Genomic DNA, 14,650 nt, shown 5'->3' with positions numbered 1-14,650 from the left:
AACCAGTAGTAACTGAGATAAGCGCGTTCAAACAAACAAACAAACTCTTCAGCTTTATAATATTAGTATAAATCTGTTCGGTTATCTCTCTCAAACTTAACCTGAGGAAAAAAAAAGAAATAAAACACGAAATAGCGAGGAAAGTTAACTATATTTAGAGAAACATATAACTAACTTACACTTAAAATGAGTACCTGATTAAGGAGTTTTAGTCAATGAATTTCTGTAACAGACAAATAAGACAATTCACGTGGAAAGATACCCAAGAACATTTTCCTTAATATATTTATGTAATGAGTAAGTGAAGATAAAAAAAGCTATAACATTATTGACAAAAGAGAACCTATTATCGAAATCCCTGATAAATTGTATTTTAATACTGTAAAAATATGACAAGTACACATAACTAGCGATACAACAACAAGTATTACTGTTCGCTAAATATTATTCTACTTTTATTAATTTAAAGGGACGTCACTTTACCAGAATAAGCTTTAATTTTGTGTCATTCGACCAATGGACGCTAACACAACGCCTGAATTATACCCGTGCTAGTTATCCATTAGGCGTTGCTGCAGTTTGTTACATTGTGTTACAAGTCTTTGATATAGTATGTTAGTACTTAAGTTATTGTTTCCATTGGATGCTTCTAGATTTACTAGGGACCCTAATTAGGATCTGATTTGTATATATGATAACGATGCTTTAGGTAACTATCACTAGGAAGGCTAATTCGGTTTTAGGCTTATCAAACCGTGCATTAATAGAAATGTTCTTAATAGCTTCAGTCATACTGCCACCATGTTAATATCAGAGTAACGCCATCATTTTGATCAGCCTACTTAACGATTGTACCGAAAGGAAACTTTTTCTACACTTCGTGTTTCAAGCAATTCATCAACGGCTCCCTTTTTCCTGGTCCCAGAAAACAATTTAGGTAAATGAAGATTGCATGAAACATTATAAAAGTATCAATTAAAATATTTATAATTACACAAACACAGAAACTAGCATTTGATGTACCAGAAAATATACTACTTTAATATAATAGATAAAGCATATTCAAAGATGAGATTTACACAATTATTATCAGTTACTAAGTTTGGAAGACAGTTTGATACTAGCTATTATATGTAGCTTGCAATATGTAAAAAAAGTCAGCTAATTTGTTTATATGAATAACTTTCATGAGTAATTTATTTTAAATACAATAACACACTCATGATTTCATTTAATAAATATGCTCACTAATTTATTCAGATACATTAAATTTCATGACATAGGTAAATAAGCTTATACAAAAAAGTCCTCATGTACAAGTTTATTTCTTTAAGCTGATCAGACTTCTGCAAAAAAAAATCTATCAAGAACGTCGAAGTCGACAACTACTTACTAAGCCAACTAACAATAACACATCCGAATATTTTTGTTTTATATCTTTTTACTAAAACACAAGTCTTTGAGAAATATGATGCCCATTTCACAGTGAAACAGAACAATTCACTTTGACATTAGCGTGAAAGAGACAAGACTTAAAACAGCTGTCAAAGGAAGCTTTATTTCTCGACGACTTATAATAATTTTGAAGTGACTTCTGAAATTTTAATATACAAATTACTTCCACAATTTTAATTCAAGAGCTTGGCTTTGTGATGTGATATTATAAAATCTAGGTTGAGCGAAAAACTATCGCTGTCCTGTTTCGCGTAATAATAAAAAGCCAAACCGCGATAGTTTTTCGCGCGATAAAAACGGCCTCACGCGTGCCATAATATGGTGGCAGGTATAATTTAAGAAGTGGCAGTTTCAGTAGTCGGTATTCACAAGTACAGTGCTGTAATTGGACCGCTGTAACTTGGCGTTACATAATTGAAACGTCAAATTCGCATTATTATCCAATTATAATTGACTAGTCTATATTATCTTATATCGCTTTATTGTGAAAATAATGCAACTTCATTATTATTATTTTTTACTTTGTCTCCATTAATGTAAAAATCACACAATAAATAATTTACAGCTAAATTATAATAATAACTGGTACCTGTTTATTACAAATTGCACATACACCTAGAGATATTTGGTATAATAAGAAGGAAGAACCTTCATACAACAACATATGGTATACAACAGTGTATAGAAGATGTCTGTCAATGAGCCTTAATAGTTAGATATTAAGATACAGTTTATAAGTAGGCACTAGGTTAATAACAACTTTAGAAATACACTCATATTTAATTCTTATGTTATACACTTTATGCCTTGAAATTATTTTGAGACATGTAGTTAATATACTGGTCTGCAAACAAAACCATTAAGATTAAAGAAAATTTGTTCGGTTATTAAGGTGTAACTACACAACAATAACCGAACAAACTAAGAAACGTGAATGCATCCATCTGTGGAACTCCACAGATGGATGCATTCACGTTTCTGAGTAAACACCTCTCAGCGTACAGAAATCAACCAAGCCTAGTTCAAATAAATTAGTAAAAATTTATCGAAATAGTACTAGAAAAACAGCATAACGTTTTATTAAAACGCAAAACGATCGCCCTCATTGACAGGTCTGCTATATTTCTATGGGGCTAGCATGGCACGCGCGAAGCCGTTATTATCGCGTGACAAACAAAGCTGTTTTGCTAATCATTATGACGTGAAAAGAGATCATGACACTTTATCGTGCGATAAAACCATCGACGCATCCGCCGTGCTAGCCCCGCAGGTCAAGATTTAGTTAAAGATTTTTAATCAGTAGGCTTTTCTTTGCAACGAATGTGAAATTATGTTCGGTTGATTTCATGCAACTTACTACCCATGGAAATTGACATTCTCCATTATATAACCAAACTACTTCGAAAGATTTATATATACACTGAAGATTTGTTTGAAATGCACTACGAGACTAGAAACTGTTGGATCACAGCACATATTGAAATGTTTTCAACATTTCAAGATGATAAGATAACACAGTTATAAGGCAGGAAATATTCAAAGTACTTATTAAATTCCATACTTATTTTATTATACTCGTATATTCATAAAGCTTGCTTTGACTACAACAGCTTTAGCCTTATTTTGCTACATAATTCACTGTTTTACACTATATACCAACAGTGGAATCTTTCATAATATACATATATGTTATATACAATAATAATTCTATAGCTTTTTTTCCAAAGGAACATACAAAGCGACGGATTATTAAGTGGACAAATATTTATATATTATGTCACAACGAAAGCGTATTTTAACATAGTATAACATGCTACACAATTATACATAGATTGGTCTATAAATTATATTGTTAAGTGACATACTTAGTTATTATTAGATTTAGTTATGTAGTCTGAATAGCAACATCCATACTGACTAGATTTGTCTTTTTTTGGTTAATAAAATGAGCACATTGTACAGCAAAATAACATAAAAAAAGCTATTCGTAAATTATAATTAATAATACTATGTCTTTTAATTTCATTGCACTTTTTTATTGACTTAAACTACCTTAGGAGCCCAGCAAAAATTAATAATAAAATAAATAACTTGTAAAAATGTAAAATTAACTATTAAAAATAATAATAAACTTTGGTGTGCGCATTAATAAATTAATTAACTCACATTGTAAGTTGAGTAGACTCTTTCTAGATCCTTTTCAAACCTTGTCAATTTCTCACTTTAATAATTTGAAAGGGTTATTTTGGTTTGACCAAAGAATTTTGAACCTAATATAAATAAAGAGTAAACCGTTATTTGTTTACGACTAACGTTTGTTCGTACACTGATATAAATTTTTAATAGAAATTATAAATTTCAGAGATGACCATGCGTAAAATAGAACAGGCGCAATATAGCGATAACAATTTACTCACTAAAAGTGTATCTTCATACCACACATATTTTATTTAATCACCGAACAACTTTTGACTAGTTAAATCTAATCCCCATAAATAATGTACACTCTATTGATAGTAGGGTTGGATTAGACTATTTTCATGTTTGTAAAGAAAGGGATGTATGTAGTTGTTCCTTAACTGACAAATTAAGCAATAAATGAATTAACCTTTCTAAAACCACGTATTATATTTGGTTCATTTAAATTTTATTTATTTTTCATTATCCTATTTATTAAATGTTACAATAAAGAATTCAGAAGAAATTCTTTCGGTTATTCAAAGTCCAGTTCAACTGGTTCGAGACTATGATAAATTACTGCTGATTTAAATTTCACCAAATTTAAAGATAATATTCACTTAGTGAGTTTTAAAATTTGGTTCAACCTATATATCTCTTGTGTCATTAACATTGGCGCCCTCTTGTATGCGTGCGACACTTTGATGACTCATTTCAAGATGAAAGAAAATACTTTCCTTTGAGAAATCTCTCTTAGGCATAAGTCAGTTTTTGTACTGTTTTGCTTCTAATGTATGTGAAATAAATAAATCACATCAAAACTACATATCTGATAAAAAATCGCCCTAATACCCCTGCGACTGCACGCATCTTGCTACAAAATAGGCAGAGCCGTCTCTAAAGAGTGAGGTACACTTACTGAAGCTCAGTATCCGGTGCGACCGTACCGAGTAGCTGTTGCAGTAACTGTTATTGTACACTGCATACCGCTGAGGTGCCGGGCGCGTGGTCGAGTAGCGCTCGCCGCCGTTTGATGCCTTCTAGGTACACCTCGCGGTTGAACAGCCCGGCTGCTAATGGCACCCTGCAAATTATATTATAGCTTTAGGGAATGGAGGAAACAATTATCGTGCCCAGGTGACATAAAGCGTGGGAAAAGGTAGCCAGGTGTTAGGCAGTGTGATAAGTCGGAGAAATTAGGTTAATGATCAAGTTTCATGGACAAACATGTGCGTTACGAAACCTGTGTTAGTCTTACATTGTGACAAAAAAAATTAAGGAAGACCAAATCATCCACAGCTTTAACTTGGTCATGAACTGATTAAGATTATGACTATGATTTAGACCATTGAAATTCTTACACCAATGGCCGTTTAAAATTAATGAAATAAATGACATACACGTCGGTCCCGGGTCTCAAAGCGGCGGAGAAGAGCGCCCACACCGGCTTGTGGTCGCTGGTGCACACGGACTGCACTGAGTTGTACGCGAGGCACTTCAAACCAGACGCAGTCGGCACGCTGCTGATCCGCCGAAGACCTGGAAATATATTACGACTGTAGTACTTACACCTTCTGCCAAAAGATTGCACTAGTTTAATAATAAAACAGCGCTAGTTTTTCTTAAATAATAGATTTGATTGCGTTTGACCTCAATCTGCCTGGTGGAAAGCAAGATGAGGCATCAAATAATGCCTATACACTCTTGCCTTGATAATCCCCAAGCTGAATTAGAGGTTTTAATTTCAGGTATTTGTTGAACAGTATTTTATTGCCATATAAATAATTGACTTAAGGTTGTGATTCTGATTTATTAAACGGTGTGATAGTGGCAACAGGGTGAAACCGATGTATAAACCCGACATCTGGTGGATATCTTGAATAACACTCATTAAGGCGCACTGTTGCTTTTCCCGGATAATAGTTATAGTAGAAACGTGATCACATCTCTCTTTTATAGTTAAATTTAAAATGGTAATTTCTCAAGCACTTAACAAAGTGACTAGAATTATTCTTTAAAATTTTATTTAACTAAAGCTAACTTTGAGATTTAAATGTTAAGGTAAAACAGCCAAAGAAACAATGTGCCAGATATATGCAACACTATTATTACCATCTCTTTAAATTACCTGAGAATGCGGACGAGGCACTGGTCGATGTACACCTAGATTTGAAGAGAATCCTGTCGGTGTACGCTGGCGCCCTCTGTTTACTGGACGTGTCGAACTGTTGGCTGCCCGGGTCGTACTGAAATTTATACATATAAGATTATTCCACGTGCTTGTAGCTTGACAACCTTATAATTGAAAACGGTTAAAGAAATTTATTCTCGTAAAAGAATCTACAGAAAATTCACTTATAATAGCATTTTTGTTATTAATTTTTCTTATAATTGTACTTTGTATGAGGGATGGACGCTGTTCTACCTACTAGTCTCGCTCCAGCCCTATTTATTTATTAAATTTTATTGCACTAAAAATAATGAACACTTTATTTTCTATTCTTCTAGGCATTTTCTAACAGTACGAATCTTTAGATCAAACTGAGATTGTTATTTAAAAATATTATTATTTACTTTACGTTTATCAATAACCGTTTAAAGGTTGTAGGCCTATTTCAACCACGGCTCAATGTTATCATATTTATATGTATGGATATCTTTGTGCAAGACCACTCTAAATCACCTAGTGAGAATCCCGTTAGACCTCCGTAGAATTTTCAACAGCTTTGTGTTTATGATCTTTTTTATTTCCTACTAATATCAACAAAAAGGACCTTATAAGTAGGCGGGAATGTAATCGGGGCTTCCCTGAAGTCTCTGAAGGCCGCGCCGTCTTCCAGCACCGCCGTCAGCTGGTCCGCGTGCAGGAGCCCGTGAGGGAGGTACGGTGGGAGGGGAAACTGAAATTTTAAGTATTGTATAGTAAACTTGGGATTCTTCTTTAGGCGATGGGCTAGCAACCTGTCACTATTTGAATCTCAATTCTATCATTAAGCCAAATAGCTGAAAGTGGCCATTCAGTCTTTTCAAAACTGTTGGCTCTGAATACCCCGCAAGGGATATAGACGTGACCATATGTATGTATAGTATTGTTAAATTACTTCAGTGAATTCCTTTTATTGATGTTTCAAAGTTTGCTTAAATTTACTTAAGACTTTTGCACTACTACTATGTATTACGAGGTGGATTGATAATTTCAATTAAACGATATGTGTATATAATTATTGAAGGTTTATTTACTTGCGTCTGCTCTATCCAGCGCAGTACAGCCGCTCGTGGCTCGCCGAGCCGAAAGTTCAAGTCGCCACACCAGAACACGTAATCAAAGTTGCTTGTCACATCTGGAAGTGAAAATTCATTTTCAAACCTACGTAATTTTTTTATCTATACTAATATTATAAAGCTGAAGAATTGCTGCTGCAACTATAAGAAGCAAAGACATAATGAAAATGCAAAGAATATGTGAAAAAAACGGGCATCGTTCGGCATCCTTGAGGGCTTCAATGATGCTCAAAATAATTATTCCACGCGGACGAAGTTTCGGGCACAGCTAGTAACTGATAAGAAACTAATATCCGACTAGAAAAACAATTTCATAAGCAAGCGTCAGACGGAGAAAATTAAGTTGAAAATTTGCCGTAATTTCCTTTTAATAAGCCTAATTTGATGGGGACCTAACCTACCTTTTTTCGTACTAATGCCTTCCAAGCAAACGGTGCAGATTGCAATTGGTAACACGTGGAGATATTAGAAGTATATATCTCTAACACATGAAACATCTGTGTGATACAATTTTTTGCTTTACCTCAACTAAAACTTGGTTTTACACGGAGTTTATTTAACAAGTAAAAATTTAAAATAATCCCAGAAAATGCCACCGTATTACACATTTATGATAGGTAACAGTAGGAACAGAAACCTCCTTTAGTTTTTAATAGTATTATCTATCATATAGTACTATGAGTAACAAAAGCAAACAAAGTGCAAATCCATAAGTATATTTACAGGAATATCAATAAATCTTTCGTTTAAAACATTTCACGGTCGCGAGTTATCTTATCAAATGATATCACACTAAGATCTCTGTTTGAAATGCAGGTAAACCTTTTATCGAGAGAATTTATTAAAACAATCGGGAAAAATTTCTATTGTTCTCGTTGTATTGTATAAAAGTTTCAGTATTGAGATAGATTTTAATTACCTTATGCTATGCTATCTATGCCTATATGCGAGATTAGGACCGATAGAATCACTCCTTCCTGTGGTTATCATAGAGACAACTAAACGATAAAACCACTACTAGCATTTTTTCAGCAATAAAAGCTTAATATAGCTTAATATATATATTCCATAGTCTGCATACCCCAATGGGAAACAGGCGTGATGGTATGTTATGTATGTATACATGTAAAAAGCTTAAGGAGAGAAGTAGGTTTAGATATAAAATTTGACAAATAATTTGTAAAGTCTGGTCATTACGTATTACTTCTATATGAACCCTATGCTTTGAAGGCTGCTCAAAATACATTAATATAAATTCAAAACATGTGAGTGGCGGAGTAATTACCTACCTTTAGTCCTATGTCGGCACGGCAAATTCTTCGGCAAATCAATAGACCTGATGATCCGTTTGATATCGGAAACTCTCTCTTTGACCTTCTCCTGATGCGCCGTCAAATGTGCGGTGACGAACAGGAAGGTCGAGCCAAATAAAGCGAATGAGATGGCTACGGCGCCCTTCGTCCTGAAAGCTGTGCCCGGCCGCACGGATAGGTTGGCATCTTCTGGGAGCGAACAGTACCAGATTAGGTCTCGGCGTACGAAGACTGTGAGATGGAGTGTTCCTGGAAATAAATTATTGATTAAATGTCATAAATTGTGTAATTTTTTATCATTATTGGGGCAGGATAGTGACTTTTTGAATTTCAAGTTTTATTAAGCTACGGTCTTTTAGTCTTCTGACTATCAAATAAAAAATCAAATAAAATATATAACATTTCATTCATGAATTACTCAATACACTGTCATGTATCACTACATAGTATAAAACAAAGTCGCTATTTTAGTCTATTTGTCTGTATGCTTAAATCTTTAAAATTACGCACCGGATTTTGATGCGGTTTTTTGTAACAGATAGAGTGATTCAAGAGGAAGGTTTTTATGTATAATTTTTTCCGAATTTTGCACCCGTGCGAAGCCGGGGCGGGTCGCTATTAGTACATACAATGCGTCTGGGATAAAGACGTGATAGGTACTTATAAGTTTGTAGTAGGTAACTTTTGTAAACAACTTACCTAAATAGTGAGAATGTAATAAAATATGTGATGGTCCCAACACTTCCTGGATGGTGATCTCCCATTCTGTTCTCTCTGAGTAGGACTCTTGTGTGCCGATTGCAAATATATCAGGTACATGTTTCACTTGGTTGGGGAATATGAAGTCTGCCAATTCCCTGTAGAAATGATACATAATATGAGTGTAGTACTCGGCACTTACGAAAAGTACTTCTTGTTGTTCTCGTGGATGTCGTAAAAAGCGACTAGTAGAATGGGCACATTTATATAGTGCGACATTTTCCGTGATCGAATAAATATCTAGTAATAAATAAATATATACGGGACCAATTACCTTGCCTCGAAGTAAGTTCAAATGTCGCACTATATAAATGTGCCCATTTATATAGTGCGACATTTTCCGTGATCGAATAAATATCTAGTAATAAATAAATATATACGGGACCAATTACCTTGCCTCGAAGTAAGTTCAAAACTTGTGATACGAACGCAAGAATACTATGTTAATATGTGTCAAGACCCCTTGCAAAGATTGCGGAGGTCAGACAGGAATCACTTCCTTTAAAAACCTGTCTACTACGATACTCGTAAATAACACAAGAATAATCTGTTATGTTAAAGAGGTAAAGTTTGTCACTTTGCTTGTTTGTTTGTAAAGGCAAATGTTCGAAATATTGAACCGATCATGAAAATTATTGTAAAATTATTTTCATGATCGGTCGGATCGGAACTTTTACAACATCCATGGGAGAGTGATGGAGTGGTCCTATTCTTTTTTCTATTTGGTGCCGGGAACCACATGGCACATGTTATTATGTCACGGCACATATTTGTATGTACCAGATGCGAATCCGTAGCGGGCCCTTAGTACATTATATTTCGCAATGATTTACTTACTTGGGTGGGGCCTGTCCATTCATATTCCATGTGCCAACAAATATCTTGACTTCCCTGTCCGGGAAGACATGCTCCAACTCAGCAGCGCCCAGCAATGAGTGGGACGCCAGTCTGCCATATAAGTAGTTCCTGACAAATAATATATAAAACAAAATTCTCATGGATGAAGTTTTTCATTACGAGGCCAGAGCCTTGGGCGAACTCTAGTCATTACATAAGTGTTAAACATTCCTTTTAATTGAATAATGGTTAATTGGCTCTTATTATTGCCTATTAAGTTGGAGGACTTTAGTTACGTGACTTTCCGTAGATGCAAATGCTGTACATTCCACTGAGTCAAAGCTGAATCATAATTTGAATCTTTCCTTTGAAAATATTCATTCCTTTGGTTTGAAAATATTTTTTACTAAAGTAGTAGTAAATAAAAGTATAACAAACTTCTTAACCAATTAGTATTTATTTGACCAAGCAAGTTGTTTTAATAATTATTTTAAAAAATGTATGTTAATTTTTAAAATAAAATAAAATAATTTACCTTTCTCTAGCCTCTTGTGTGGGTATGAGACGAAGGACTTGTGCAGCAAGTAGTGAGTTTCTCGCTAGGCTGTCAGTACTGCCCGCTCGGGATGTTGACCTTGTGATAGTTGACTTGCTCCTATGAGAGATATTTACAGATTAAGAAATATAAAGTAATCCCCAAACTAAAGCTTATCTCATACTTGATTTATAATTCTATCTTTATTACCAAGCTTCAAAAGGTTAATGGACATACCAAAGCAATTAATTCAAAATCAAGTACTATTCCTGCCTTTGCTGTTTTAAAACATAGGGTACATTATAAAAAAAAACAGCAATTATAACAAAAAAGTGTATGAGCTGCTATAAGGTTAAAAAAATATAATTATCATACCTTCGTTTCCTGTCTAAAGAACTACTTCTATCACTCTCAGGTGAAGAAGAACGACAAAATGGCTTAGATTCATTTGTTATTAAATGGTCGGCAGATAGTCTCTTCACAAATAATTTATTTTTTGTCTTGATACCTTCAAAGGAACCAGAATGCTCGAAACACTTCTTGCTATCATCACCTTTAGGAAATTTAACTGTTGCTTTAGGGATTTCTTCACTTTTAGACTCACTTAAACTATTATTTGAATTATTTATTGGACTACATGGTTTTGATTGTGATTCTTCTTTGGGAGGTTGGCCTTCAACGAGACTTCGAGGACGGGACCGCCTAAAAAACGTACGACAGCATTTTTGATTGCTATCACTTTCGATGTGAGAGTGATTAGACTTGTGGCTAGAGTTGTTACTGTGTAGTTCTGTGCAGGAGTTTTGATGGCTATCTGCTAGATCTGATTTGGTATCAGAATTATGGGCGCTTTGAGCTAAAAAGGGATCCGCTGGCGAAATCGGACGAGAAGTTGCTTGATTATATTCATCGTTCAAGTCCGTATCAACATAGCAACCAACTTTTGGAGACTTCTTCACAAATAGACGTTTTCGTAATGATAATTTTTGCTTGGTCCTGGTGGGCGACGTTGTCATGGTTGATAATACGGCACGAAAACGTTTAATTTCTGTTACTAATTACATTTTGTACCTTTATAAAGACAACATAACCTATAGGTACTACGTCTCTAGAATGACATTTTACGCCTGATCAAATGTCACTTGTCGGTCAAAGTCAAAATGCACTTGTTTTTACAGCGGTGTTTTCATGAAGCAAGTACCTCTTTTTCATTCTGCATATATATTGTTTTCAGTGTAAATAAATACATTTATTCACACTGTCCTAAAACATTTTATTGTTTGCCTCTTTGCCGTAATGCTAGGTAACGTCGTCGCTATGGTAACAATAGCTAAGAACTTAATCCAAATATAAAAAATATTTATCAGATCTTCATAATAACTCTTTCGGATATATTACTAAGCGGGCTTTCAATAGAAATGTACAGAGGACCACTTAACATTTTGTAGACGTATGTATCGGAGGTGGTATTCTTTTCTACGATGGTTACTCTGCAAAACAGTAGACCCTAAAATTTTACACTTCCGGGATGCGCAGCAGCAATTATTCATAATATAAAAAATCTTCTACGCAGCATCCATAGAGTACATTTTGTTCAACTTTCGTGGTGGGCACTATATTATGTATTGTGTTAAGATGACCGATTATTTATGAGTATGAGGCACTGGTTTAAATACCTAATGTATGACCGATGCTCTTACGCCAGGAGGCTAAATGACATGGTATATTACTAACTGGTATCACCTACTCAAAATACTTTTGTCACATGTGTCAAAAAGTCACAAGACACTGATACCTACTAGTTCAAGATCTAAAAAACTACAACTTTCAATAAAAAGTAAATAAATAAAATCATGTCTTTGTTCTTGAGAAGTCTACATATACACACATAAATACTTCTGAGAGTTTTGAGTAGTTTTCGTACTAATTCTATTTAAAAAGCAAACGATGTTTTAAGTAAGTACTTACTATTTTAATGCTCTAAAAGTTACAATAAAAGACATAAGTAGCATAAATGTGGTGTATCCGGACCCTGGAGCTGCACCTCCTGTTCCAGGAACGAGTAGATTTGACCCTTCAAATTGCGGTCTTGGTGACAAATTACCTCCGACTACCGATTGAATTCCATCACCTGTAAAATTAAATTCTATTATAGCAAATATTTCCAGAACTTAGCTACGTTGATATTTATAAATAGCTATGTAAGTATTTCACAAAGTTTATGGTCCTTCGAACGAAGATAACATGAATCTGGCCTTTTCTATCCCAGCCGGACCTTCCCTGGCTTTCCTCTTGTCTGTTACGAGTACGTATTATCTACAGTTTACTGCTCTAATAAACTAAGATTACCTAGGTATCGCCTAGTTAATATAACTATGATTAAAATACCTAGGATGTAGCGTGTTATCAACTGCGGATTGACTTACCAGTATTACAAAGGCTGCTAGTGCAAGCTCTATAATATGTATGAAAGGTCCAATCGGACACGTCATGGTTGAGGAACGCTGGATCCTCTTCACAGCCTCGAACGAAACTCGCCACTACTCCAGCAGGATCCTAAATGGAAAAGATAGGTACATCTACCAATATCAATATGTACTTGTATAACAAGTCCTTGCCGTGTGGTTCCCGTAATTTAAAAAGGTACATTATAAAAAAGTACAACATCCAAGAGGAAGAGCCTTTTGGATGTTGTAAAAAGAGACTGAGGTATTTGGAAATTAATTTTAGTGTGTAGCTTTTACTAGGTAATTCTATGGATTCAGGATAGTTTAGGTTCCCCAGTAAAGGAAGTTGCGTTGCTGAGGAGGACCTAACTTGGTACCCTTAAGAGTCATGGTAAAAAGAGGTATTCTAGACTCCTCTACAGGAGAAAGAAGTTTTAGCATATTTACCCCCATTTTTGTTATTAATTTATACGTAAATTTAGTTGATAATATTATATAAATAGGTCAATCATGGTCATACTACTTTCTCGGAAATGGTGTAGGTACTTATTAGAAAAAATAAGTTATAGGTACGTACCCTAAATTCTTGCCTCAATATAGTGCAATATGTATAGGGGCATTCTACGGTATGTGTTGTGTTTGTTATGGTCAAACAAGACTGGTCAGTATCCATAGAGTTGAAGCCGCAGGCGTAACATCGCAGCGAAGCTGGGAAATAATTACAGAACATGAAATGGCACTTCGTAGGTAATAACTATTTTTAATCGAACGGTTAATCAGATAGACGTCACACTGTATAATTAAATGCACCCGTCCTAATTACTAAATTATACCTACACAGAAAGTTACTCTTACCTACTGTCATATATTACGTTGTAATGTGACCCAAACTGGTTTAGGTTTTCTCTGTTAAGTTGCGGAAGCCAGACGAGAGTCGCTTCGTGTAGAGCCTGATTTATCCATTCCCAAAAAGACCGTGGTTCGCCTTTAACTAGATCGACAATGATAATGGACGTGAAACAGACGTGCTCCTCTTCAAAGACGTAAGGATGCAAGACCCAACAACACAAACTAAGTATTAATACTACTTAGGTTTGTTTACCCTTTGAAAATAACTAAAATTATATGCAAGTTACTAACGACCAATCGATGTTATTTTTTATTTTAAAATTACACGCCGTCCTTTAGATATTCCTTTGTCTGTACTTTATTGATTTCTTTGTTAAGTTTTCGTAGCTACATTTTCTTACAACAAAAAATAAAGTGCTCTTATTTACCTATCTGTAAGTTCATCTAAACTTACCAACAGATTTTCCAATAAGAATACACAGCAAAAATCCTAATACTTTGAAATCCATGTTTAATGACAAAACAACATCACTCTTGCACTGAAAAATGTGACTTCAGGTAAATTCCGTCTATCAATATCATAAATTTCTGAATAAGCGATTAGTAGGTATTAATTATCTTATCTATACCTTTGGATTACTTTGCGCTGAACAATCACGGCTATGTGATTACAAAGTTGCCAAGATTTTTATCATTTTCATATCATCGTCAATGAATAAAACTTCGATGTGAAACAAAGTCTATATGATGGCAAGCAGTTACTTACTTCGATATGGTCCGCTAGATTTACCTGGGAATTTAATTTGTAGAAATTTTTAAAAACCTTTTATGGGATTCCTATAAATATTTTTTTTTGGTTGTGCATTTAGATCGACCTATTTTGTTTCATTTTCAATACTCGTTACAAGTTACCTACTTATTACATTCATATTCATTCATATAATTACGTCTATAGCTCGGTAGATAGACAAAGCCGGCAGTCTTGAAAGACTGAT

The 14,650-nt window shown here is 34.5% G+C and overlaps 2 protein-coding genes across 2 annotated transcripts; both read right to left on the bottom strand.

Moving 5' to 3' along the window:
* Positions 1-132: 132 nt before the first annotated feature.
* On the bottom strand, positions 133-12,194 carry LOC106142511 (inositol polyphosphate 5-phosphatase E). The gene is made up of 10 exons (XM_013344296.2): positions 10,735-12,194; positions 10,360-10,479; positions 9,825-9,953; positions 8,928-9,085; positions 8,205-8,477; positions 6,874-6,974; positions 6,408-6,533; positions 5,762-5,879; positions 5,034-5,172; positions 133-4,717 (listed from the first exon to the last, which is right to left on the bottom strand). The coding sequence occupies exons 1-10, from the start codon at positions 11,373-11,375 to the stop codon at positions 4,603-4,605; spliced, it is 1,920 nt and encodes a 639-aa protein (XP_013199750.2). The 5' UTR covers positions 11,376-12,194; the 3' UTR covers positions 133-4,602.
* A 115-nt stretch (positions 12,195-12,309) lies between these two features.
* On the bottom strand, positions 12,310-14,267 carry LOC106142512 (uncharacterized). The gene is made up of 4 exons (XM_013344297.2): positions 14,110-14,267; positions 13,384-13,514; positions 12,786-12,915; positions 12,310-12,490 (listed from the first exon to the last, which is right to left on the bottom strand). The coding sequence occupies exons 1-4, from the start codon at positions 14,162-14,164 to the stop codon at positions 12,327-12,329; spliced, it is 480 nt and encodes a 159-aa protein (XP_013199751.2). The 5' UTR covers positions 14,165-14,267; the 3' UTR covers positions 12,310-12,326.
* Between the last annotated feature and the right edge of the window lie 383 nt (positions 14,268-14,650).

This window comes from Amyelois transitella, chromosome 12 (assembly GCF_032362555.1).
Source record: "Amyelois transitella isolate CPQ chromosome 12, ilAmyTran1.1, whole genome shotgun sequence".
Taxonomy (NCBI): Eukaryota; Metazoa; Arthropoda; class Insecta; order Lepidoptera; family Pyralidae; genus Amyelois; species Amyelois transitella.
Note: the sequence above shows the minus strand (reverse complement) of the source record. Positions and strands in the feature narration are given on the sequence as shown.

Bases quoted from the DNA above. Each gene is read 5' to 3' on its own strand.
- LOC106142511 (XM_013344296.2), bottom strand. From the start codon at position 11,375: ATGACAACGTCGCCCACCAGGACCAAGCAAAAATTATCATTACGAAAA. The intron at 9,954-10,359 runs GTAAATTATTTT...ATTATTTGTCAG, and splicing joins ACACAAGAGGCTAGAGAAAG to GAACTACTTATATGGCAGAC. The intron at 6,534-6,873 runs GTAAATAAACCT...TTAAAATTTCAG, and splicing joins GCTGGATAGAGCAGACGCAA to TTTCCCCTCCCACCGTACCT.
- LOC106142512 (XM_013344297.2), bottom strand. From the start codon at position 14,164: ATGGATTTCAAAGTATTAGGATTTTTGCTGTGTATTCTTATTGGAAAA. The intron at 13,515-14,109 runs GTAAGTTTAGAT...ATTATTTCCCAG, and splicing joins TCTTATTGGAAAATCTGTTG to CTTCGCTGCGATGTTACGCC. The intron at 12,916-13,383 runs GTACGTACCTAT...TTTTCCATTTAG, and splicing joins TATTGAGGCAAGAATTTAGG to GATCCTGCTGGAGTAGTGGC.